Consider the following 26,975-nt stretch of genomic DNA (forward strand, 5'->3'; position numbering starts at 1 on the left):
GCCTCAGCCTCAGCCTCAGCCTCAGCCTCAGCCTCAGCCTCAGCCTCAACCTGAACACAAGGCCTGTCCGGGCGAGGAAACCTGGAAACGTACCCAATATGGGTGCTCATCTAAGAAGGGAGCAGAAACATCGCCACCAACTAATGAAAAACAGGAATCTGTCTCATTGAAGAAACAGGACCAAATGTCACCCAAGAGACGAGAGCAGGCAGAAAAATCTCCACGGAAATGTAAGACCCACCGAAAGGTTGGACACAGGTACAGTAATGGTACCTGCATCTTCACCCTGTGGGAACATGGCCAGCAGCCTCACCCTTTAGGACCACTCAATACATTGATATCCTGGGGAAATAGTAATGTCACCCACCTGCAACAATCAGTACTGTAGCTTTGGAGAGGAGGCAGAGAAGTCTTCCCAGAATTACTGGGATGACCTCTTATGTGGGAGATTAGAGAAATTGGGATTGTTGTTCGTGGGAACAGAAGTGGAAGTTTAATAAATGTGTCCGAAGATGTGAAGTATTTTGCTGTCGTAGAAGAAAAGACACTGTTTCCACTGGAAACGTTGGTTAGAGTACCTAAATTTGAGGTAGTTGGGGAAAGAACCAGAGGGGAGATCAGTAGAATTTTTTAATGAGTTATGATCTGGGATGCATGCCTGAAGGGGTGAAAATCGATTCATCAATAACTTTTGGGAGGAAAAGTAAACAGCTGTCGATGTTCAGGAGGCTAGGACTAATTGGACCGTTCTTTCAAAGGGGTAAATGGCCTCTTCTTTTGCTGTGAGATTCTGTGACTTACTGTGCCCCCACTGTGAACGGCCAGCACCCTTGTCTTACTGCATAAGACTTTTAAAATGTGGTTGTTTCCAGAATGAGTTTTTTTCAAAATTTAAAAACATCCTCTCCAGCTGCACACTTAATACATCACCAGACCCTTTTGGTATGTTTTAGCCTGCTGCACAGTGAAGCACACATGCAGCTTAACAGGAGTATTACCACAGAAGTCAACAACGCCATATAAACAGAACTAAAAGCCTGTGTTAGATGATTCATCCACCTGATATGAATTATCACTTCCTTTGCTTTGGTAATTAAATTGTAGTGTAGAGCCCCTCTTTCAGCAGTTTAAAAGCTCAATATTCAGAAAGTGAAAATTGGAATATTGCACTCTCATTTAAGTCAATGCTTTGGCATATTTTAAAACCTGCCCATAGGGTCAGAGCCAATTTTTTAAAAAAAAAATACAAATTGGATTTATAATTTAGGCAATGTTGGAACCAAGTAATGTCAGACCAGCATATTCCTATGCATTCACACTATTCTTGAATTTGCACAATGTGCATGAAGTTCCAGTGTAAATGCACCTTAATCAGTGTTGTGTTTTTTCTTTCGCCTGCACAATCGGTCAGTAACTCAAGCAATTTGTTTGTCTGTTACCAGGGTTCAGCTGTGATTTTATTTTTGGTTAAAACTCATTGCCTAGACTCAAAGAATAGCTGTTTGGTGAGGTCTCCATAGATTGTACTCTGGTAAGCATCCCTGCCTTTAGTCTGGTGGGTGAGCAGGATTGGCATCCAAAAATATAGCAAGACAGCTGCATGATAAAAGCTATGAAACATGGCCCTGCTCCAAGAAGTTTCTTAGTCTCTGCTAAATTACAAAAAACCAATTAATTGTTTTTTGCTGGAAAATTTAACAATGCATTTCCTGCCTCATTCCAAGGAATTTGGGACTGTGTCTCTGAGGAAGAGGTTGTGAGTTGAAGTTCTACTTGAGATTACAAGTACAAATTCTAGGCTGATCCTCTAGTATCTTGCTGCGTTGTTAGATCATAACCCAAAGCCCAGTTTAGCACCTCAGGAATGCTAAAGAACCCATGATATTGTTTGAAGTACAGCTTTTGAGTTAGTTTTCGGGTACTGAGAATGGTAAACGTAATGTTCCTATTTATTGCGAGAGATATGCAAATGAAAGTGAAGAAATTTTGCTGCAGTTTTATAGGGTAATAGTGAGGCCTCATCTGGAGTACTGAGTACAGTTTGGGATCTCTATTTAAGAAATGATATAAATACCTTGGCAGCAGTCCAGAGGAGGTTCACTTGATTGATATTTGGGATTGGGGTGTGATCCCATGAGGATAGTTGGAGAGGGTAGGCCTATATAGTTCAGAAGTGTGAGGTGATCTTATTGAAACATTCAAGATCCTGAGGGACTTGATAGGATGGATATTAGAAGGATGATTTCTGTTGTGGGAGAGACTGGAACTAGGAGATTCAGTTTAAAAGCATAGTTTTCCTGTTTAAGAAGAGGTGTAAAAATTGTTTTTGAGTCTTGTGAATCTTTGGAACTCTTCCCCAAAAGTGATGGAAGCAGAATCGTTAATTATTTTTTAAGGCAGGTGTAGATGGAAAAATGGGAATCAAATGTTCATTGGAGGTTGGTGGGAATGTGGAATTAAGGTCACAGTCAGATTGGCCAGTACCTTTTATTGAGTGGTGAAGAAGCTTGAACATCGGAATAGCTTGATTCTGCCCTGTTTGTAAGCTCGTATGTATGTATGTATTCACAGGTTGGCTGTCACATTTTCGACATGCAATAGTGAATCAGGATGTTAAACTTGGAAAGGTTCAAAATATTTGCAAGGGTATTGCCAGGGTTGGAGGGTTCTAGTTCTAGGGAGAGGCTGAATAGGCTGTGATTATTTTCCCTGGAGCATCGGAGTTTGAGGGGTGACCTTATACAAGTTTATAAAATCATGAGGTGCATGGATAGGCTGAATAGCCAAGGTCTTTTTCCCAGGGTCCGGGATTCCAAAAGTGGAGGGCATAGATTTAAGGTGAGAGGAAAGATATAAAAGGGACATAACGGGTAACTTTTTTACGTAGAGGGTCGTGCACGTATGAAATGAGCTGTCAGGGGAAGTGGCAGAGGCTGATACAATTACAATATTCAAAAGGCATTTGGATGGGCACACGAACAGGAAGGGTTTAGAGGGATATGGACCAAATGCTGGCAAATGGGACTAGAGTAATTCGGGATATCTGGTTGGCATGGACGAGATGGACCGAAGGGTCTGTTTCCATGCTGTACAACTCTGGCTCTATAACTTTAGAAAATTAGCTGTAAAGAACTTGACGTGCTGAAATGGTGAAATAAGAGAGCCCATAAATAAGTAGAAGTGGAGGTCTGATTTGCTGCTAATTTGTACTGTACTGCTTTTAGGTGCTTGATAAGATGGAGCAGGAAAGATGTTCATTTACATCCAACATAGCTGCCATAATACAAAACTTAACTTAATTAATTTCTAAATTTAAGAATATTGAGGATTTTGAGGAAGCGAGTCAAAATTGCAGGTGAACTGGCTAAAATGTTTCAGTCTTCTCTGGATTTGGAGGAAGTGTCAGAAGACTGGAGAATTACAAACGTTATGGCCTGGTTCAGGAAGGGTTTTAAGGTAATCTTAGCAATTACAGATCAGTCAGTTTAACTTTGAGTGCTGGGAAAGCTTCTGAAACAGTTATTCTGGATAGAATTAATAGTCACTTGGTAAAAGTCAGGTTGATTAGGAAGAGTCAGCATGGATTTTCTAAATGAACAATTGTGTTTAACTAACTTGCTGGTGTTTTATAGAAAGGTAACAGAAGAGATTGATGAGGATAGTACTATTGATGTGATATAAGTGGATTTCCAGAAGGCATTTGATACGCAACAGACTTGAGGAAAGTTATAGGCCACGGTTTTTAAAAAAAAAAAAAGGGACAGTGGCAATGTGGATACAAAATTGGTTGAGTGATAGGAAACACATACTTATGGATAGTTTTCAGGCTGGAGGAAGATTTGTGGTCGAGTTTTCCAGGACACAACTGTGGGATTCTTGATGTTCCTTGTATATATTAATGATCTGGATCTTGATGTGTAGGGGACAATTTCAAAGTTTGCAGATGGGACAAAATTTGGAAGAATTGTAAACCAAGAGGGCAGTGTAGAACTCCAGAAGGGCATTAACAAGTTAGAGGAGTGGTTGGATAGATGGCAGATGAGGTTCAAAGCAGGGAAGTTACGTACTTTGGTAGGAAAAATATTGAGAGATCATACAAAATAGGAGGTACAATTCCAAAGTGGGTGCTGGAGCAGATTGCCCTGTGTGTATACATGCGCAGACCAAGAATGACGGGTGGAAACATCAGTTAGTAAAACATTGTTCTTGTCTTTATTATTAGCGTAGAATACAAGAACAAGGAGATTAGCATGTTGTTGGAGTTCATATATTTGCACAAATTGAGGATTGGCTAACTAAAAGAAGATGCGGAGGTGGAATGGGTGCATTGGCATCCTGAAAATGTGTAACTAGTGGTTAAACAGAAGGATCAGTACTGGGGCCACAATTATTTACAGTATAGATGAATAACTTGGATAGGGAAAGTGAATGTACCATAGCTAAGTTTGCAGATGACAAAAAAATAGGTGGGGAGGCAAGTGGTGAGGATGACAGTCTGCAGACAGATGTGGAGTGAGTGGGCAAAATCTTGGCAGATGGAATACAATGTGGGAAATGTGAGGCTATGCACTTCAGCATGAAGAACAGAGGAGCTGAATATTACTCAAATGGAGAAGGTCTGCCAAAAACTACAAGAAACCAAGGGATGTGGGAGTCCTCATCCATGAATCATAAAAAGCTAGCATCTACATTCAGTGAGTAATGGGGAAGGTAAATTGAATATTGGCCTTTATTTCAAAGGAAATAAAAGTAGGGCAGTTTTGCCAAAACTTTTCCATCCTCTCGTCAGTCCAAGTTGGAAGACTGTGAACAACTTTGGACCTTTTGTCTAAAGAAAGATATCCTGCCATTGGAGGCAACCCAGTGAAGGTTCACTGGGTTGATACCTGGCACAGAAAGACTGTCTTATGAAGAGAGGTCGAGTAAATTGGGCCAGTGCTGATTGGACTATTGAACATTTGACAGGGTAGATGCAGAAAGGTTGTTTCTCCTCGTGGCAGGGTCGAGGACCAGAGTGCATACTTTCTTCATCTGAGAGGTTGCTATTTAAGATCGAGATGAAAAGGAATTTCTTCTGTGCATAGAAAATCTGTAGAATTCTTTACCACAGTGAGCTGTTGAGGCTGGGTCGTTAAGTATATTCAAGGCTGAAATAGATTTTTTTTTAATCAGTAAGGGAATCAAGGGTTATGGAGGAAGGGCAGAAAAATGGATTTGATTATCTGATCAGCCATGATCTCATTGAACGATGGACAAGACCTGATGGGCTTAATGACTTAGTTCTGCTATGTCTTACTGTATTAAAAATGCTTAATTTATATAAAGCATTTGTTAGACCTCAGCAGGTGTATTGTGTATGTTTGTGGGTGCTTCCTTTATAGGAAAGGTGTGAAAACATTGGAGACAGTGCAGAAGCTGTTGATAAGAATGGTTCCAGTAATGAGAATCTTCAATTTTGAGGATAGAATGAAGAAGTTGAGACTGTTCTTCTTGAAGAATGCTGAGATAGGATTTGGTAGAAGTTTTCAAAATCATCAGGCTGGATTGAATAGATAGGACAATAGGAAGAACTAGGGGGCATAGATGTAAAGTGTTGTGCAAAAGAAGCAAGGGAATGTGGGGAAGAAACAGTAGTTACGGTGTAGAATGCACTACCTGAAAATGTGGTGTAGGTAGGCTGAATTGAGGCATGGGTGATTATTTGGATAGAAATTTTTTGCAAGGGTATAGGGGGAATGCAGGAGATTGGCACTGCTTAACGTTGCTTGTTTGAATATGTGCAGGCACAAAGGGCCAAATGGCCTCATTCTGCACCATAACAGTTCTGTGATTCTGTGAAGAATGTTTCTCTCCTTTTTAAATGAAAGTTCACTCCATGATATAGGGTGAATTTTATTATAACTAATGAGTATCCAGCATTAATGTCAGGATTGTGGTTTTATGCAGTGCCACCTTACAGCTTGAGTACTTAAAAAGTTATATACATTGCAGATGTTCCCATCTTTTGTTCTTATTTCACTTCCTCTCAATTGCTGCTGTGCTATTTTCCTCATTGACTCAGGTTCTAGATTCTAATCATTTAGCTGTTTTTTCTTTGAGTTCTTTATTGGTTTATTTGTGACTAATCTTGTATGGGTAGTTCCTAGTTTTGATCTCCCACGTGAATGAAAACACTATTTCCACATCTACTTGATCAACCCCTTAAATAATTTGAAAGATCTGTGTAAGGTTATCCCTCAGTTTTTTTATTTACTCAAGGAAAGGGTTTAAGCCTGTTCGAACTTCCCCAATTGATTGTCGCCTCACAGTTCTGGCATCATCCCAGTAAATCTGTTTTGCAGCTCCTCCAGTGGCTCCATGTATGACCTCCTTTATAATTTGGAGACCAGAAGTCTGCAAAGTAATCTTGCATGTGGTTTATGTGAGTTTAGCGTATAACTTTTTGTGCTTTTCAGTTCTACCCCTAAGAAATTAACTTGTGTTTTGGATTTTTATGGATTTATTAACTTCTGTTGCTGTACTTAGTAATTTATATCTCTTTACCTTGATCCCTTTGTTTCTTGAAGCCATTTAGGCCAGTTTCAGTATGTAAATTCCATGACCAACCAGGATACCAGGGAGAACTTTCTTGCTGTTCATCAAATCATGCTGTGGGATCTTCTACATAGACCTGAGATTGTAGATTCATCCTGAATGTAGCACCTCTACAATGCAGCATTCCCTCAGTGATGCAGCTGAAAATGATCTACACTCGAGCGGACTTAAGACAGAACGTGTTTGGATGAATTAGTTTCTCCTGAATTCTTTATATAAACCCAGAGAAAAGTTAGAATGTGGAACTCTGAAACAGAAAGGTGCTGTTGAGGGTGAATATCATAAGTTACTTTAAGGGAAGCTTAAAAAAAGAGAGGGGGAGAAAATTTTATAGAAAAATAATACTGGTAGGATAAGGTGAAGTCATGTAGAATAAGACTTCTGTGGACTATAAACGTTGATCAATTGGACTGAACAGCCTGCTTCGGTTTAGTAATTTGAGAATTTATTACTTTTTAATAGGAAATGCAGAATTAGAAGCTGCTATACGCAATTAAGTTTGAACATTTTTAATTTCCAGCATGATGTTTTTATAAAATCCTTTCATAGTCTAAATAAAACTGATTCACTATGTTATTGTCTGTATGTGTGACCTTCTACATTAGTGGTGCAGCTGCTGCCTTATCAAAAAAAATTAATGGGCTTAACTCTGTTTTGTATGCAGCTGTCCATTCCACCCTTGACTTATAAACCAGTGTACTGTTTGTGCATTTTTGGTTCATAACTTGTTGTTCTGAATGATATTTCTTATCTCCTTTTCCAGGGGTTGTGGGGGGAGGAAGAGAGGAAGAGAGGCCTAGGGATAAAAAGGCAACCACCAATGAGGAGAAGTGATACTGATAAACCAAAAAGGGAACAAATTAACATAACTTTTCTCTCCTTTCAGACATGCACACTTTCTCCATGGCCCTTCTCCTGATACGCACTTTGGACCTAAAGCCTCCATTCTGCAAAACTCCACTAGTATCATGTAAGTAAAAAGCATTCTTTCCCTGTCTTAAACATTAGAAAAGGTTGTCAATAAATGGGTTTCATCTAATCTTTTCAGAGTTGGTTTCTTGACACACACAAGTTAAAGCTGCATTGTTCTGTTGGGGAATTTGAGGTCAGTGAATGTGATATCTTTATCATTGTTAGAAGCAGTTCTGAGTGTAAACTGTAGAATATTGAATTTGTCAGATCTAGGAGATTGTTTTAGAGTTTATGCCAGCTCCGTGTAAAGCACGATTCAAAGGGTTAGTGCACCTTAGGTGATGTTTTCAAAGGTTCAGGCCACCATCTTAAGGAATATGGTCAGTCTTAAGCAAGCAAAATGCTGCTGTCAGATGGGGTAAATGGCAAACACTGACTTCATTTGCTATCTCTTTGCCACTTTATCTTATTATCCTGGGTAGATGTGCTGCTTGCACTTCTGGATCTGTACCTTCTCATCCAGGAAATATTCTTGGTCTGGACCATGGTCACATTCACAGCTTTTGAACAAGTAACTTCGTTGTGTAAGATCTGTGCTTGTGCAATCTGTCTTCATATTAAACTGTTCAGATAAACAGAACACATTCATCCGCATGCAAGGTTTGTGGGAAGCAAGACCAGTGGAAGTGGCTGTACTTTGTAGTGGATTGTCGTATTGTCTTTACACCTGAGCTGCAGTGCTGTGGTTGGGGGATCCCAGTTTTGGAATCATAGTCATATAGCGCAGAAACAGACCCTTGGGTCCAACTGGTCCATGCCGATCATAATCCCAAACTAAACTACTTCCACCTAACTGTGCTTGGCTCGTTATCCCTCCAAACAGTTCTTGCTCATGTACTTATCTAAATGTCTTTTGAACATTTTAACTGTACCCGCATCTACCTCTTCCTCTTGAAGTTCATTCCACACACGAACCATTCTGTTTTTTTAAAAAAAAAATTACCTCTCGTGTCGTCTTAAAATCTTTCTCCCCTCACCTTAAAATATGCCCCCTAAACACCTGCCATTCACCTTATCCATCTCTCTATAAGGTCGTCTCTCAACCTCCTCTGCTCCAGTGAAAGAAGTTCCAGCCTATCCTTGTAACTGAAACCTTCCATTACCGGCAACATCCTGGTAAATCTCTTCTGAACCCGCTCCAACTTAATTATTAATTAATGCACTTAATTCTGTCGGTTTCACAATTTTTAAACAAAAAAATTTCTCCAAATTGTTTATGCAATAATGTCTAAACAGTTGGGGAAAGAATATGCTGGAATCATTCCAGACAACAAGGCAAAAGATGGGTTCCAGTGTCAGTTCAAGATTTTTTGTCAGTGCTCTTTTTATCTCCAGTGGCTGGGAAGTTGAAGATCCACTTGTTAGGTGACGTATCCCAAGTTGATTCTGCTATTCAGCAACAATTGTCTAATTGTGTTCTGAACTTGTTCAACTTGAGTCTGAACTGAGAAGAGACATGTTCGACGAGAAACATTAACTCCGTGTTTCTCTCTCTGGATGCTGCCTGACCTGCTGACTATTTCCAATGCACCTTGAATTTATTTCAAATTTGCAATATCTGCAGTATTTTGTTTTATATTACTGAGAATTATCTGCTGTTTTTACAACAATATTACTTTGTGACTTTCCTGTTCAGCAAGAGTTAAAAGATCATTTTTTTGAGGATAAAAGGATTATTGATCATTTTATGTTTGCGTTTCTAGTTGATTGTCCTGTTTGTTTTTGTTTTAGTGATCTCTAGAATTCATTGCTTCATCTCAGTTAACATTACTACAAGTCCTGGAAACTGATAAGAATTGAAATAGCAACTCATACTTTTTATATTTGTTTTTACTTTGATTTCCTCCCCATTCGTATGCACAGACTGTGTTCCAGCTACCTGTCATTCTGGGTGAGAAAACCCAGGATTTCCTGAAAACACTTATTGTGGAGTAAAGCTGGTGGTGGTAGTATCGATCGAGGGCTTCTTATGCATAGGGAATGAGGAGCTGCACTAAGTAGGATGGCTACAGCTATAGAAAGAAGACCATCTGCCTCATGGATTGGTCTGTATGAAATCGGCAAACCTCAGCCTGGAATGGTGTGATTGGCGTTCTAATTAGAGGAACTCTATTGTACTGAAAGTAATAATGTATAGATACCAAGAAAATATGTACCAAATTCTAATGCAAAGGTTTAGGCCCCTGTTGGTGCACTTTTCCTCTGCTTAAATTTAAAGGAAGGTCTGGGCTTTATATTCAGAGGACTGGAGTGCAAGATTGTAGAAGTTATGTGGCTGTCACACAAAATCGTGGTTAGACTCTACTTGGAGTACTGTGAGCGGATCAGGTTAACACACCTTAGAAAGAATATATTGGCGTTGGAGGGAGTACAACATAGGTTTACAAGAATGATACCTGGACTTCAGGGGTTAAATTATGGTAGGAGATTATACAAAGCAGGCCTGTTCTCTCTAGAACTTAGTAGTTACAGGGTGATCTGTTCAAAGTCCTCAAGATATTGTCAGGAATAGACAAAGTAGGTAAAGGTAAGCTGTTTCCACTGGTTTGGGATTCTAGAACTGGGAGGCATTGTTTGAGAATTAAGGCCAGACATACCGCATGCAAAAGCTGGTAGATGTTCGGAACACTCTCTCAAATGGCAGTGAATGTAGGACCAGTTGTTAGTTTTAAATCTGAGATAGATAATTTTTTGTCAAGCAAAGATATTAAGGGATATGGGCCAAAGGTAGATATATGGAGTTAGGCCACAGATCAGCCGTGATCTCGTTGTATTGTGGAACAGGCTTGAGGGGCTGAATGGCCTACTGTTCCTATGAGTCAGGCGCTTCAGGAAGGCATTCATTTCTTAGATACTTAACTTATGCCTGACTTGTGCTAATTTAACAAAAGTTTTTGTTTTCAAAATAACCACACACCTTTTTATGCACAAAGAACCCTAAACAAACCTACTGACTGGTGAGGTCTCTGCTAATGCTAGCAAAGAAGCATCTACAATATTTTTTCTCATAGTTGATCCTGAATACATCCAGCTTTACACTAGAGATTTCCCATTCATTTGTAAGGAGTTAAGTACTTCAGTGATTTCAAGATTTCTTGAAGTATTTGTTTATTGACAGGTTTAAGATTGTCCTGTCTCCTTTACAGCTGCCCTCTTTCCCCCCCACCCCTCCTTCTGCCATATTGCTGCTTTCTTCTTCCTGCTTCTTGCCTATACCCCTTGCGGACTTCCTTGCTTCATTTTCAACTCTTGCAGTCTCTCCCTCATCCCCTACTCCGTTGTAGCCTTTTTGCAACAACCTTTCTGCGAGCAGTTTCATTCTTTCCCCTTTGACTCCTCGTTCTCTCAGTGGCCCCCACTTTCTAAACTCACCTTCCCCATCCTCCCTCAGCCTGCCCAGTTCCCCCTATCAGCAGACTGAACTTGAGCGGTGGCTGGAGTCACTGATGTGTATCTGCGAGGCAGAGAACTGTGTGGATAACACATGTAGGGAGGTAGTTTCACCACAGGCTAGGAGTGTACTGGCAGCCCTGGATTTCCCTCCTTAGACCACACTAGTTCGTTCCCCGCTTTTCTTTTAAAGACACTCTTCAAGAGCTACTTCTAACCAATTTTTGGTCACCTACCCTCCTATTTCCTCATGTAACCAAGTGTCAAATGTTATTTGTTAATACATTGTTACTTATTAGTTGTAAAGTGGTGGCATCTTCTAATTCTTTGCAAGACTTTATTTATTTAGTTCTAATTCTGTTCAGGCACATTCAAGATCCAACCAGTCAGAGACTGACCTGGGACAAACCACCAACAAATGTACTGGTCATCAAAAAAGTTAAGGATGAAGCCCTTCTGGAGCCCTTCAAAGAACTATGTACTTTTCTCATTGAGGTGAGCCAGGACATTTGATACTGTGTAGGCTTATCATCCCAGATAATGTTATTACCAAGCAAATCAGATCCCAGACAGGAACCTGCCTTATTGGATCATACTTTACTTTGTTTTGGTTTTAACTAAACAGTGTGAAGTGCTGCCAAAGTGGCTGTGGGAGTCGGTGAGTTTTCAGAAGTATAAATTGATGCTGAGAGCTGGTGAGTGAGAGTGTTTTAAGTGTGATTTCTAAGTAAATTCCAGCTTATTCTGTAATTTAGCAATTAACTTAAAAAAAGCTTCTCTTATACAGTAACGTTTCTTTGCAGTTTAAAATGAGTGAGTGCAAGCTGCTTAGCTGCAGGTAGTTAATGAGGTGGCCAGCTTGAATTGTTTTCCAAAAGTGAATTATGCTGTTTGTCAGGAAGCATAGAAAGTGACCCCACTTTGTCCTACTTTCACTGCACTGAGTGCTGCTTTGGGTGCATGGAGTTTTAAATTTGGTTTTTGCTGACTGAGAGGGAGTTTAATGGAGAGGGGAAGGAGGTGCTCTTTTCTCCCTCTACCTTGTTCATCCTCCAGTAATTGCCTCATTGTTTGGTATAGGGGAAGAAGCTGGTTGGTGAGTCAGTGTAAGTTATTCCATTCATTCGAATTGGTCTAATTGCAGCCTGATTCAAGCTGTGCAACCCCTTGAGACCAACTGCGAGTAGCTCCGTGTGGTCCTTTGTCCTTTTTTCCCCTGGCTGAATGTGGAATTTCTCTAGTACATTTAAGAGGTTACTGTTTGCTGAAAAAATATATGGAGTTGAATCCAGCACCAGCCTCCCTGTCCAAGCTTTCTTGACAAACCCATCTGCAGGAAGTGACAGCTTGAACTTCAGGTTTCTGAACTTGAGCGGTGGCTGGAGTCACTGTTGTGTATCTGCGAGGCAGAGAACTGTGTGGATAACACATGTAGGGAGGTAGTTTCACCACAGGCTAGGAGTGTACTGGCAGAGAGAATGAGTGACCGCCAGGCAGTCTGAGGGAATCAGCATGTGTTGGAGTCTCTGAGTCAATCTTGCTAATTGGTTTTCAGTTTTGGATCTTGATGAGTGCTGTGGTTCCTCGGAGTGCAGCCAGAACCAAGTCTGTGACACCACGGGCACCTCAGCTATAGAGGAGAGAGGGAAGAAAAGTGATAAGTGATTCTATAGTCTGTGGAACAGATCAGCATTTCTGCAGTAGTAAATGTAACTGCAGGATAGTGTATTGCTTCCCTGGTGTCAGGATCAAGAATGCTGTAGAGTAAGTGCAGGATATCCTTCTCGGAGAGGGTGAACAGCCAGAGTTGTTGTCCACGTTCCTACCAGTGAAGAAGTAGGGAGATTGATGTTCTGAAAGCAGATAATGAAGGAGTTAGGAAGGAAATTAAAAAGCAGAAGTTCAAGAGCAGTAATCTCAGAATTACTCCTTGTCATGGTTGTCTCTGGCAGTCCATCAGTCAAGGATGAATTGCTTGGAGTAGAGCACTTGAGTCAGAGCGGTGCGTGTCTGGAATTTGATAGTTTTATTCAGCCAGTACGGACATGATGGGCTGAATGGACTTTCTGCACTGAAATGTTTTGATGGTTCTACGTAATGACGAAAGACTAATTGTTTAAAAAAAAAACATTCAGGATGAGTGAGCGTGATGTGGAAGAATTTCACTGTGTTTGAAGGTGAGGTTGCTCTGAAGCCAGAGTTTTAAATTTGAACAAAGGACATTATGAAATTATGAGCAGCAAATTGGCTGAGGTGGATTGCAAAAATGCTTTAAGGGGAATGACAGTACATAGCCAATCAATATTCTTTAAAGAAATCAGCAACTATAATTCCTTCAAAATGCCTACGAAATGTCAAAAAGTACGTTAACCATGGCTAAGATAAGGAAGTTAAGAATGGAATGAGTTTTTTATTTAAAACGTCCTGTAAAATTGTCAAATTATAGTAAACCTGAGGATTGGGAGAATTTTAGAATAAAGCAAAAGAGGAGCAAAAAACTGATAAGATTGTAGATTAGAATATGAACCAGCAGGAAACCTAAAAAATAGACTGTACAGCTTCTATAGCTATGTTTTAACTTTTTTTAGCTAAGACAAATGTAGTTAGGAGGAAGTGCCAGAGAGCTGGGGTGCAGCCCTCAAAAAGTAGAGTTTGGTCCACCAAGCAGCTACAGGACCAGCCTTGGTATCAGATTTCATGATAATGCAATGTTGGGATCTAAAACTAGAGTGATGCAAATTCCGATGGATATAAGTTAGAGTGAATGAGAGGAGCAGAGAAATTGACACAACTGATATCATATCGACAGTTCCCAATGAAAGGAACCAGGTGGAGGGGTCCAAAATGGAATGCAAATTAGGAACGTAGGAGAAAGGCCTGCTGTATAGGATTCTTGGCCAATGAGGTAGGTGTGGAGGCAAAAAGGATGGAAGAATCAGCATTGCATTTAGCTTGAAATTGCTTGTGATAGAATGCAAGATGAGGCTGAAGATTTTTTTTTAAACTGGCAGATAAGGTTAAAAATAATCCCAAGAGGTTTTGTAGTTATATTAAGAGTAAGAGGGTGGCCAGGGAGAGAATAGGTCGTCTTAAAGATCAGCCTGGCCATCTATAAGTGGAGCTGCAGGAGATTTTTAATGAAAGTAAACACTGAGGAGAAACAGAGGAGAGAATCATGGATGCTAAGAAAATAAGGGAAAGAAGTAGGGATGTTTTGTACCACACACATATTACCAGAGAGGATGTGTTTACAGCCTTAAAGTGCATTAAGGTGGATAAATCCCCTGGGCCTGATCAAGTCCATCATCGGACATTTTGGGAGGCTAGGGAAGAAATTGCAGAGGTTCTTGCAGAGATTTTTGCTTCATTTTTAGCCACTGGTGAAGTTCCAGACAGCTGGAGGGTGGCTAATGTTGTTCCATAGTTTAAGAAAAGTAGCAAAGACAAGTCAGGGAACTACAGTCTAATGAGCCTGACATCAGTGGTAGGTAAGTTATTGGAGAGGATACTGAGTGACACGATCAACCTCATTTAGATACTCAAGGTCTGATGTGGGAAGTCATGTCTGACAAATCTTTTAGAGTTATTCAAAGAGGTAACCAAGAGGATAGATGAGGTTGGGGCAGTGGATGTTGATTTATATGGACCTTTGTAAGGCCTCTGATAAAGTCCTGCACGGCAGGCTAGTCATGAAGGTTAGGTCGCATGGGATCCAGGGAGAGCTAGCTAATTGGATTCAAAATTGGCTCTGGTAGGAAACAGGGTGATGGTTGAAGGTTGTTGACTAGATGTCCGAGACTAGTGGTGTGCCACAGGGGTCGGTGCTGGGACCTTTGTTATTTGTTGTTTACATAAATGATCTGGATATGAATGTACAAGGCATAATTAGTAAGTTTGTGAATGATACAAAATTTAGGAGGTATCAAAAATTAGAGGGATCTTGATCAGAGGGGGAAGTGGGCTGTGGGCTGAGGACTGGCAAATGCAGTTGAATACAGATAAGTATAATATGTTGCACTTTGGAAAATCAAACCAGGGTAGGACCTTACCATTTACTGTACAAGTCCTGAGGAGTGTTGTGGAACAGAGGGACCTAGGAGTACAAGTACATAGTTCGTCAAAAGTGGCATCTCGGGTAGACGGTTGGTGAAGAAAACATTTAGCATGCTGGGCTTCATCGGTTGAGGCACCGAATATAGAAGTCGGGACGTTCCGTTATAATTGTATAAGCCATTGGTGAGGCTGCACTTAAAGTACTGTGTACAGTTTTGGTTACACTGTTGTAGGAAAGACATAGTTAAACTGGAAAGTGTGCAAAGAAGATTTATGAGGATGTTGCCAGGACTAGTGGACCTGAGTTATAGCGAGAGGTTGGTCAGGATAGGACTTTGTTCCAAGGAATAAAGGAGAATGAAGGGAGACTTTATTGAGGTGTATAAAATCATGAGGGGCATAGATAGGATGAATGCATGTAGTCGTTTTCCAGGATGGGGAATTGAAAATTAAAGGGCATAGGATTAAGGTGAGAGAGGGTAGATTTAAGAAAGACTTGATGGGCACCTTCATGCAGGGAGTGGTACATATATGGAATGGGCTGCCAGAGAAAGTGGTTGAGACAGGTACAATAGCAATATTTAAAAAAAAAACATTTGGACAGGTAACGGATGGGAAGGGTTTAGAGGGACATGGATCAAATGCAAGCAGTCGGAACTTTGAGTGGGCACCATGGTCAGCATGTACCAGTTTGGGCTGAAGGGCCAATTTTCATGCTGTATTACTACCCTGTTTATAGTGTTGGGTTAATACAGAAGATTACTATCTTGGCATATTAATGTGCAACAGTATTTCACTAGCTTGTTTATACTGATGAGATAATATATACATTTGTTTATTAATCTGTTTATAACAGCAATAGGGAATACTGCTTTGAAAAGTCAGTTTCAGGGTCATGTTGAAAACTAGATACCTTTTTTGGTTGGTATCCTTTTGAATCTCATCATAGTACAGTACACTAGTCAAAAACCATGGTGGTTCAGATCGCACTGAGCTTGATATGTTGTCATGGGTTCCATCAAATGTTGCCTTCATAAATCAAAATGATACTCTTTCTGATTCAATTTGCGTGTGGCTAACAAGCCTTTGTTGAGTGGTCAGCTATACAAAATCCAGGATGGTTTCAGTGCACACTTTTCAAGGATCTAAATAATTCATTTTCCTTTAGTTGGAGGAACTTGTACAAGATTTCAAATGACTGCTTTCTTGGAATTTTCCAAGTTGCCTTTTAGTATTTGTTAGTTTTGATTCTCATTCTATGTCAAGGAGTAATCCGTTGATCCCTTGCAGCCTGTTCTACCATTCACCAAGATCATGGCTTATTTGATCCTCAACTCCATTTATCTGTCTCCTCGTTATCCTTTGATCCTCAGATCCTTCAAACAATTTACCCTCTGACAGCTTGTGAAAATTATTATGCATGGGACTCTGTCCTTCTATCAATGAGTGTTTCTTTCATGAATGCAAACTTACTTTGAAGCCAATGCCTATTTTTCAATGATTTTCTCTACTTTTATAAGTAGATTGGATCCCAAATGAAGCAACAGCATTGTTGTGTTGAAAGGAAGACTGCACAAAGGAGTTGCGTTTGAAGTAATAACATCTGTTGTGTATGGGTTTAAATAGTACACTAATTTTCCTCCTCCTCCCATTCTTAATTAGGATAAGAATACCTGTAACTTTGAGAACAGTATTACCTTGGCAAAATTTGGTAACAGCAAGGGAACTAGGTGGAATTGTTGGCCTTTCAAGTGAATTAAATTTTCTTTTGTATCTTTTTCCTCTCGATGCAGGAGAAGCACTTGGTTGTATTTGTTGAGAAGAAAGTGGTGGATGATGCAGCACTTGCTAAAGATGCAAAGTTTGAGCCCATTAGGCAGCAGCTCAGCCCTTTCAGAGAAGGTGAGGTGCGGGAGGGGAGACTTCCTTGATTATAGGCTACTGCTTGATGATCAGATCTGTAAATGCTGGAACCGCACACCAAGTCAGTCATCTCATTAGAAAATAAAAACTTGGAGATTGAAATGTGAGCAAGAGTCCAATTGAGAAGAGAGCAATTCAATGGGGAAATCCCTTCTTGAAATCCAATGTTGCCTGCACTGTTACCTAACCTTTTCTTAGCTGCCAATGAACCGAGTGTGTAATTTCTCTATTACCTATGTTTTTTTTTTGTATCAAGAAGCTAAAGGGCTTTTAATTAATACTGTGTGGTGTCCTCATCTACTTTTGATTATTTGTCTGATTTTGTGTTAAAAATGTAATTGGAAGACTAGAAATAGTCCTGACTATTTGTCCAGATGATTTTTGGGTAATACCATTTTATTTTTCTTTAAATAAGAGCTGAAATGAGTAAAATAAGCTTACCTATTTTGTTTAAATCTCAGGTTATGATGAATTGTCTGGCTGCATAGATCTAATCGTTTGTCTGGGTGGTGACGGCACGCTGCTATACGCCTCCTCCCTCTTCCAGGTATTATGTCAATCTCATCTGATGTGTTTGTGTCCCATTTGTTTCAGTATTTTACCACAAGTCTCAGAAAAGCTAGATTAAAGAGTTAGGGTCTCTACTGATGTATGCCAATAATCAAGGCATTCAAAAACTTTCTACTGCCACTGAATGTGTGTGTTTGCAGTTTGGACGGCGGTGTGCATTCTGTTTGTTGTGCAACTGAAGTGACTAACAGATGAACTACCCACATTTGTACCCAAAGACTGCAGAGGAAAGGACCAATTTATAGAAGCTTAGTTCACGCCCCAGAGAGGTTAGGTTTGAATTTAATTTTCATTGATGGTTCCAAGTTATGCCTCTATTTCTCACAATGAATGGGAACTTGTGGAGAGTGTGTAAGAGGAGCAGTGTCAGAGAGATCAGGAAGGATAGTATGGTCAGGGGCAAGATGTTGTCTTTGTTGCTGGAACTTCTTCCAAGATGTATGTAAAGTCCTGAGAGGACATGATGGGTGGATGTAGAAAGGATATTTCCATTAATGGAGAATCTAGCGCTAGTGGTCGTCCCTTTTTTAAAAAAAAGGGATTGCCCATTTAAGACTGAGATAAGGGCAATTTTTTTTCTCTCTGAAGTTTGAGTGTCTTTGGAATCACCTTCCTCAAAAGGTGGTACAGACAGAATCTTTCAATGTTTTTAAGGCAGAAGGAGATAGATTCCTGATAAGAGAAATAGTAGGAACAGCCGATGCTGGAGAATCTGAGATAGATTCCTGGTAATGTTTTTCTCTTCTGCATGGACCTCTGAGCTCTGTGCATGACAGCTACTTGCAGAACTAGAAGTCAGTGGTGTTATCATGCCAATTGTTGTGTGCAGACCCTTGGAGCGGCTGCATTTGCACGCAGCTTACAGGGAACATTGGTGAAAAATCATCAGGCATAGGCAGGAATGTGAAGTTGAGGTCAAAATCATGATCTTATTGAATGGCAGAGCAGCTTTGAAGGGCCGAGACATCATCTCTGCTCCTAATTTGTATGTTTGTATATGTATCTCTGGCTGGCTTTAAATGGAAATGAAACAGGCTGTGAGAGGTTTACACTTCTGACTATTGATCTCCCCTAAATGAGTTAGGATTCATTTTGATACCACTGGACATGATTGCTGGATATAATTTTCTAAAGTTATAACCTGCACTGTTCATCTCTGGATGGCCAGTTGGTGAAGAATAGTACTGAATCTAGTCACTTGCTTCTCTGTAAACAGGTATACCATGGTACCTATTAAACAGCTGACTTCATTTTTAAGAAACCACATGGTAGACCCTTTTTTGAATACAGGAAACGTATGAACGGTTCTGTATTTTCTAGTTTTGCATAATGCCCGTAAATATAAATATGTATTCCCATCAGTTGTTCTTTGTTCATTTTAGTCATGACTGTTCTTTCAGCCAGGTTTGTTTTATCAGGGAATGGTAGTAAACCATTTGACTGTAATGTACGTTCTCATAGCTGAGTTTCATCCTGTCCTTTATCTGACATCTGGAGATTTGAAATTTCCTACTGCTATCACTTGATGCTGGTTGAGCATGGAAATCTTGCCTGATTAACCCTTAAACCTAATGTATTGATGATGTGGAGGTGTCAGTGTTGGACTGGGATAGACAAAGTCAGAAATGGCATGACACCAGGTTCTAGCCCAACAGGTTTATTTGAAATCACAAGCTTTCAGAGCACTGCTCCTTAATCAGGCGAAGTGCTTCACCTGATGAAGGAGCAGCACTCCTAAAGCTTGTGATTTCAAATAAACCTGTTGGGCTAGAACCTGGTGTCATGTGACTTGTGACTAATGTATTGACATTTACTGTACTGTACTAAGTTATAGAATAAAAGTATTAAAAAGTTAATCATAAGAGGAAATCCTGTTAAAATAAGTTGAAATAGTTGTGCTGTAATGTACAGTGTTCTTGATAAAATAGACTAATTCAAGAGGATCGATAGGAACAGAATGTAGCTGGGATTACTGAGACGTAGCTACAGTAAAATTAGGACTTGGAATTAAACATTCCAGAGTATAACATATTTAAATGAGAGGGGGAGAAAATGAGGCAGAGTAGCTGTACTAGTTTGGGGTAGCAAAGTTACAGCAGAAAAACAGGGTGCAGCTCAGAGCAAGACCAAATCCAAACATATTGCGATGAAGATAATAAAGGATTTGTCTAACCAATATGTGTAGTCTACAGACCACCAAATAATGGAAAAGAGGAGAAGAAAGAAATATACGTACAACTTGTGGAATTGAGTACAATAATAATCATGGCAGATTTAAATTATCCTGATATTAATTAGAGCAAGGTGGTAAAGTCAATAAGGGAATGGAGTTTCTGCAGTATGCTCAGGACTCCTTCATAGTTTAGTATGTAGAAAGTCCAACAGATGTGGAATTACTCTATTTTATATTGTATCATCATGGACATGGCAGCTTGATTTGTGTGGCTAACTTTGCTGTTGTTTTTCTAGACCAGCGTTCCTCCTGTAATGGCATTTCATCTTGGCTCCCTTGGATTTCTCACGCCTTTCAAATTTGAGTCTTACAGAAAAGAAGTGACAAATGTGATTGAAGGTATGAAAGAAATATTTTGAAATCTTCTCTTTATAAAGTGCTATAAGTCTGTGTTAAATGATAAATCCAAGGTTCACCTGACCTTTATTTGGGAAAATTTAACTTCTGTTATCAAAACTATTCCAGTAAGCTAATGTACATGCACTGTTGTATAATATCTAATTATTTTGAAAGGCACCAAGCAGTAAGATTATGGATTCTCTCTTTGCAGATTTAGATTGTTCTCTCTTCTCTGTTCAGACACCATGAGTCATATGCGCTTAACTGATGTACTAATGGCTTACTGATCTTTGGTGTTGGAGGTAATTGGAAGATTTATGATGATCACAGAAACACAGATTTGCTTTCTTCACCTTCCATATGCCTGCTGGCAACCTGGATTGGGCCACTTGTTGACCAGCTTGAGACAGGCCATTACAATTAAAGCAATGCTCCTTTTTGCCGACTTTTTATTATTGCCAAATTGTGGTGGAATTGCAGTTTGCATTGTGGGGCTGTGCAAATAATGCGTGAGTGATAATTGATTAACTCGGCTAATGGTGGCATCGAAGATATTGCAAATTAGCAACGAATAAAAGAATAGTAAATTGCAGTTTCAGCTCAGGAATAGATCACTTGGCCCCTCAAATCTGTGCTCTATCTTTGCTCCCATTTGGTTGAATCCCACTTTTTCCCATATCATTCCTCTTACCTTTCAGCTCAATAGTTGTCAACTACAAGGACCTGTTAATTTCTTTTTGTGTGATTAATTCACTTTATTGATTTATATCTTTTTGTGTCTGATTTGTCATTTATGTGGTGGGTGATATAGTGAAAGTGAGACAAATGACTGCATATTGTGCACACATACTGCAGCTTGGTAAGTAAAATGTGCTTTTAGATTAGGGAGTGTGGGCAGTGGCAGTACTCCGGTTTAACTCTCAAGGAACGTAGGTGCAGGCATGGATTATCCAGTGTTTTATTGTACAATGAGAATAATGGCTGATTGGTATCTCAACTCCATCTCCTCGCTCCTTTCATCTGTATCTTTGATAATCTTGCCTAATAAAAATGTGTCTTTCCCAGTTGTGAGCATTTCAGTTGACCCTAACATCCACAAAACTTGGAGTGGGAAATTTTACATAACTACTTCCTGCTTTGTGACTTCAATCCTGAATGACCTTGTTTTAGTTTCAAGAGTATGCTGCCTTATTCCGGATACCTTCAGTCGAGGAAATTTTTTTAATCTTGCTGTATCTTTTGTCATCTTTAAACTTCTCAATTAGATAATCTCTTGACTTCTAAACACAAGGATACACTGCAGAGGGTTTTCAAGACTGGATCTATATTCAAGGCTGAGATGTACAAGAGTTTTAATCAGTAAGGGAATTGAGGGTTATGGGAAAAAGGCAAGAAAGTGGAGGTGAGGCTTACCAGATCTGCCGTGATTTCACTGAATGGAGGAACAGGCTCAATGGGCTGAATGGCCTACTCGTGTTCGTACACCTCATGGTCTCCGTAATTCAAAGCTTTAAATCATGATATATTTCTAGTGAATCTGTGCTGTCTTCACTCCAAGTCCAGAATAGTCTCAAGGAGTAGTAACCTAAGTCAAATACAGATCTGAACAAAACTTGTCAACTCATCATTTTCCTCCCATTTAGAATCTTTGGACTTTGGGACGACTAATCACTTTTATCAGTAGTATGCTTCGGTGCAGTATGTTGACTGCAGTTATTGTGTCCACATTTGCTTATTGATATAGAAAAGCTTTAAGATTTCAGTGCAAGTACAGAGTAAAGTCACAAAGCTCCTTTACCTTGAGAAGAAGAAACTGAGGAGACTTGGAGAATTTGTAAGCTGATAAATGGTATTCCACGACATGAGCTCTGCTTCAAGATATGCTATGAAATTAGAACAGGAGGGAACTTCAGGCTGACGGTTTTAGGGCTCCGGATGTTTTAACACACTGAGCACACACTGCTTGGGATAAACCTTTGGGTTCAGTATGAGTGGTAGGAACACTAGGATTCTGTGATAAGCAGTTGGTTCAAAATAACTTTTTTTTTCTTCAGATAGATGAGCTAAGGTAATCTGTTACTTCCTAATCTATATTTATCTTGCTATTTTAACTGGTAGGAGAGTGACCACTGCTGGAAATCTCAGTGAACGCAGCTTATTTTGGAACCTTGTCTTTGATCAGGAGATGCCAGGATAATTCTGAGGAGTCGCCTGAAGGTGAAGGTGGTTAAGGAATTAAAAACAGCAGAAGTGGAGAGGCAATACCAAGTGCAGGATAACGGACTGGCCCCACAGAGTCATATTGACAACGAGGCAGGAAATGTCTTCATGCAAGTACTACATGTATGTGTAGACAAGACCATAAATTCTTAACTCCTACCCTTAATAGAATGTAGGAGGGGAAAACAAGGCTGAAGTTGCAAATTAGAGGGAAAAGTTAGAAAGTAAATGTTGTAAGATATTGTATTGCTGTATGCTTTCCTTGGTAGCAAGTTTCAAATTTTCACCATTCCTTGGAGAAATCAGTTTCTTTTGAATTCCTGGTTGCTACTCATCAAAAATTTTTATGACCTTCTAATTTAAGGTCAAAAGTAAATGAAGAAAATATGTTTGCTAAATAGGAAGTCCTGCCCCAGAAGGTAATTGCTGCAAAGAGAAATAAATGGCTGCTTAGTTTGGAAATTGAATAATTGGGAATTAAAATGGTATTGCTTTAATGCTTACAAAATTGTGCAGCAGCTTTGATTTGATTTTTTTTCAATCTTTTGATATTGTTATTAACTTCAGTAGAGTCAACCACATTGCTGTGGGTCTGAGTCACATGTAGTCCAGACCAGGTAAGGATGATAGATTTCTTTCCTAAAGTAGTAGTGAATCGGGTGGGTTCATCTGAGTGGTGAAAGAGTTATTCTGGATCACACAGTCACCATCAGCTCACGTTTTTTCATTCTAGATTTTAAAAATTGAATTCAAAATTCACCTTTTGCTGTGGTGAAATTTCAATCCGTGTTTGTAGATCATTTATATATGGCTTTGGATTACTCGTTCCGTGATATTACCACTACATCACCACCTCACTTTTCCCATTGAGATTAACTGTGGCTTATGTTTATACAGCACCACCGCCTTCTCGTTAAATAAGGAATGGTAATATGCCTCATTTCCTGTGTTGCTGATATCTTTATGGAGTACATGTGCACAGATGAAAGATGGGAGTAAGTTTTCAAGATAGGTGTGCTGCTGATTCTGAGGCAGTGTAAGTTGTAGCCAGTAGGTGGAGTTGGAGAGTTTCTGAATACTTCAGTGTCACTATTGGGATAACCTAATTTGTTGACTGGGGGAAAATGTCTATCTAAAGTTCATTATGCTGTTATATCAGACTCTTCCCACTTTAAAGAGCTATGTGTACATTACAACAATGCCAACCAGAAGCAGTAAGTTAAACCAGCCCGTTGCATGTCTATCTAGTCGACCAAAGCAGAACCTGTGCCTGAATCCTCAGAACAATAATTTTGAACTGTGAGTCATCCCCACTCAATCAAGTCTCCCAGAATATGACCCAGTATTTTCTACAAATTAATGATTGTATAGAATTCGCAGTTTTGTTTTTATACTCCAGTGCTACTTTTTAAAACCATTGAAGTTGCATTTTTCCTTTTTAATACTCCGACATCAACTGTTCTTCCCACTTCTATGTTCCTAAGTTCCTCTGCTCCTTCTTGAAATTTGTTCAGATCTTAAACTGGGGTTTGTACTGAAAGCAATGTGCTTAGAATATCCAGAACTTATTTGTCGGTTCATCATTGAACTTTACAAATTGCAAAATGATTTGTTATTTCTGCTTGCTGATCTTTAGTTCCCCACATTGTGCACTTATACTTTTCCTGTAGACAACAAGAGTCGGGACACTGGCTGTGTGCAATTCTGTTTCAACCTAGTAGTACAAACTAACTGAAACTATGTATTGTTGTGTTGAATAAGATCAGTTACTTCAGCATTCACTGATATTTGTGTAGAATTATGTGCAGCTGTGACCTAACCTTACAACATCAATGTGGTAGTTGGATTCACTTTTGACTGTGTCATGACCTTTTACTTTCTTTCTTATCCTTGGTCTTATTTCAGTGCCAATAGATTTGGGTTGTTCTTTTAGAACTGTAGATAATTAAGGCACTTTTGAAATAATCATTTTGTCTTCTGAAGCAACATGTGCAATAAAGGAAAAAATAACGTTGTGTTTTGAAGTATTCTTTTATATTTGAGGTGTATATTTTTAAGTATGGGTGTACTGTATTGTATTCCTGTATTCTTTCTTTAGATGTAAGCTGTTTATGTCCATCCCTAATTGTTCTTGAGAAGGGGTGGTGAGCTGTCATTTTAAGATGTTGTAGAGTGGTGGGAATCCCACAGTGCTGTTAGTGAAAGAGTTCGTGTTGTCACCCAGTGACATTGAAGGACTGGCAATAGAATTTCAAGTCAAGATAATGTGTGACTTGGAGAGCAATTTGCTGGTGACAGTATTGTCTGCTGTTCATGTTCCTCTAGGTGGTAGAGGTCATCTGTTTGGAAAGGTGCTGTTGAAAGAGCTTGGCAATTTGCTGCAATGCATCTTGTAAATGATGCATACTAGTCCCATTCTGCACCAGTGGCGGAGGGAACGAATGTTTAAGTTGGCAGTGAGTGGGATACTGATCAAACTGTCTGCTTTGCCCTGGATGATGTCAAGCTTCTTGACTGTTACTGGAGCCACACATCTGTGTAAATGGAGAATATTCCATTCATTCTTACTTGTGCCTCATAAATGGTGGGAGTACTTTTAGTAAGTTGGGGGTGGGGGAAGGGTGTTACTTGCTGTGGAATCCCTAGCTTCTGATCTGCTGTTGTAACCTCAGTGTTGTCCAGTTAGTTTTCAGTAGAAGTAACACTAGTAATTTGATGTGAATTATTTTTGAGGCATTGAGGGTTTTGAGGGTTTACTGTAATATTCTTTGTTTAACGTCACCCTGTTTCTTCTAGTCTAAGTGCATCATATGGTATTGCCCTGGAAATTGATTCTTCTGAATGGATGTTTCAGGTGCTGAATGAGGTGGTGGTGGATCGAGGCCCCTCCTCATACCTTTCAAATGTGGACTTGTACTTGGATGGGAGACTCATTACATCTGTGCAGGGGGATGGTAAGATAAACATTATAGTTTTTGTAACTTATTTATATGCTGGTAATATGTTTTCAGAAGTAGACCGTGAACAAGTATTTTTGTGGAGTGGTTTATTTTTTCGGCACGTATTGCCTCTCTCTCCCTTTCTCTGCTTTGTGATTGCATGGGTTAGATATCACACAGTGCTGTCATGGATAATCTGGCCATGGATGCAGCAAGAACTGGACAAAATTAACATTTTGGGCTGATAACTGGCAAGTTACATTCATAGCTCACCAAATACCAGGGGACGAGTACCATCGCCAACAAGAGAGAATTTAAAATTCTCCCCCGTGACATTCAATGGTAATACCATTGCTGCATCTCCTACTAACAACATCTTGCGGGGTACCATTGACCAGAGACTGAACTGGGCTAACCACATAACAGAGAGCAGGTCAACGGTTGGGATTTAACCTAGCTTCTGAATTTCTAAACCTTGTCCACCCTCGAGGCACAAGTCAGAAATGTGATGAAATTCTCTCCAATTACCTGGATTAGTGCAGTTCCAATAACCTTCAAGAAGCTTGACATCATCTAGGATAAAGCAGCCCATCCACCACCTTAAGCAGTTGCCATATCCACTTCCAGTGCGTGGTATGTGTAGTGTGTATAATCCGCAAGAAACACTGCACCAACTCGCCAAGGCTGCTTTTCCAAACCTGTGTCCTTTGCCATCAAAAAGAATAAGGGCAGGAGATGTGAGAGTCCCACAACCTGCACTTTACCTTTCTCCCCAAGTCAATTGCAATCCAGAATTAGAACTGTATACCTGCTCCTTCATTGATGAATTAACTTACTGGACTACCTTAAGTGCTGTAGCATGTTTTTATTTGTTCATTGGATGTTGGTGTTGCAGACTAGGTCAGCACTTATTCCCCTACCCTAATTCCCCAGAGCGAGTCAGTCACAATGAAGGTTTGGAGTCACATGTAGGCCAGACCAGTAAAGGGAGATTTCCTTGGCATTACTGAACCATGTGGGTCTATGTAAATGATCAAAATGGTTCATTGGCCATTATATTTGTTTTACTCAATGCAAATTTCACCACCGTTATGAGATTCAAGCCCCATTTATCCAAAATGTCAACGGATGTGCAGGCTAGGTGGATTAGCTATGGGAAATGTAGGGTTACAAGGATAAAGTAGGGGGTGGAGCTGGGTGGGATGCATTTTGGAGGGTTGGCAGGGACTCGATGGGCCAAATGGCCTCCTTTCACACTAGGGATTCTGTGACTCTGATTCTGTGGAAACGCGAACCTGAAGTTCTGGATTACGACGACGTCGCTGCCTTCCCCCTATCTGGACTGCCTGTTTCAAAATGATGACTCATTATCATCTTTTTCAAGGGCTGCTCGGGATGCCAGTAACACCTGGATCCCACAAACAAATGTAAAAAAATATATCTCTAGAATTTAAGGTTATGAGATCAGATTCCAGAAAGTAATCATAATGGATAAATCAACCTAATGCCAGTCTACCTAAAACGTGACAGTAGCAAATAAAAATGTAATTCTCCCTTTGGAGCTTACCCGACAGGCTGTAGGTAATTAACTCATGCCCAGTTCTGTCAGTTTCAGTGGACACTGTTTTTCTGGGAATAGAAATAACATTCTAAATGTATGTCCATAGCCCTACCATTCCTCTCTATTTCTAATTATGCAACAGACACTCAGTTATATGGAATTGCTTTGATTGTTTGTGGTC

General features: G+C 39.8%; 1 protein-coding gene across 3 annotated transcripts in view; it reads left to right on the plus strand.

Annotated features, from left to right (window-relative positions):
• Nucleotides 1–26,975, plus strand: part of LOC109935743 (NAD kinase-like) — a 39,251-nt gene that overhangs the window by 128 nt on the left and 12,148 nt on the right. For all 3 annotated transcript variants that reach the window (XM_048621403.1, XM_048621404.1, XM_048621405.1), the window contains 8 exons: nt 1–258; nt 7,481–7,564; nt 11,322–11,451; nt 16,803–16,911; nt 17,394–17,479; nt 19,972–20,074; nt 22,257–22,417; nt 25,149–25,248. The exon at nt 1–258 ends at the window's left edge or, in 1 of these variants, runs on beyond it. In XM_048621403.1, the coding sequence (XP_048477360.1) occupies nt 1–258; nt 7,481–7,564; nt 11,322–11,451; nt 16,803–16,911; nt 17,394–17,479; nt 19,972–20,074; nt 22,257–22,417; nt 25,149–25,248 (1,031 nt within the window). The remainder of the gene's footprint in view (nt 259–7,480; nt 7,565–11,321; nt 11,452–16,802; nt 16,912–17,393; nt 17,480–19,971; nt 20,075–22,256; nt 22,418–25,148; nt 25,249–26,975) is intronic.

Source organism: Rhincodon typus, unplaced genomic scaffold (assembly GCF_021869965.1).
Source record: "Rhincodon typus isolate 14 unplaced genomic scaffold, sRhiTyp1.1 hic_rhity00000633, whole genome shotgun sequence".
Lineage (NCBI taxonomy): Eukaryota > Metazoa > Chordata > Chondrichthyes > Orectolobiformes > Rhincodontidae > Rhincodon > Rhincodon typus.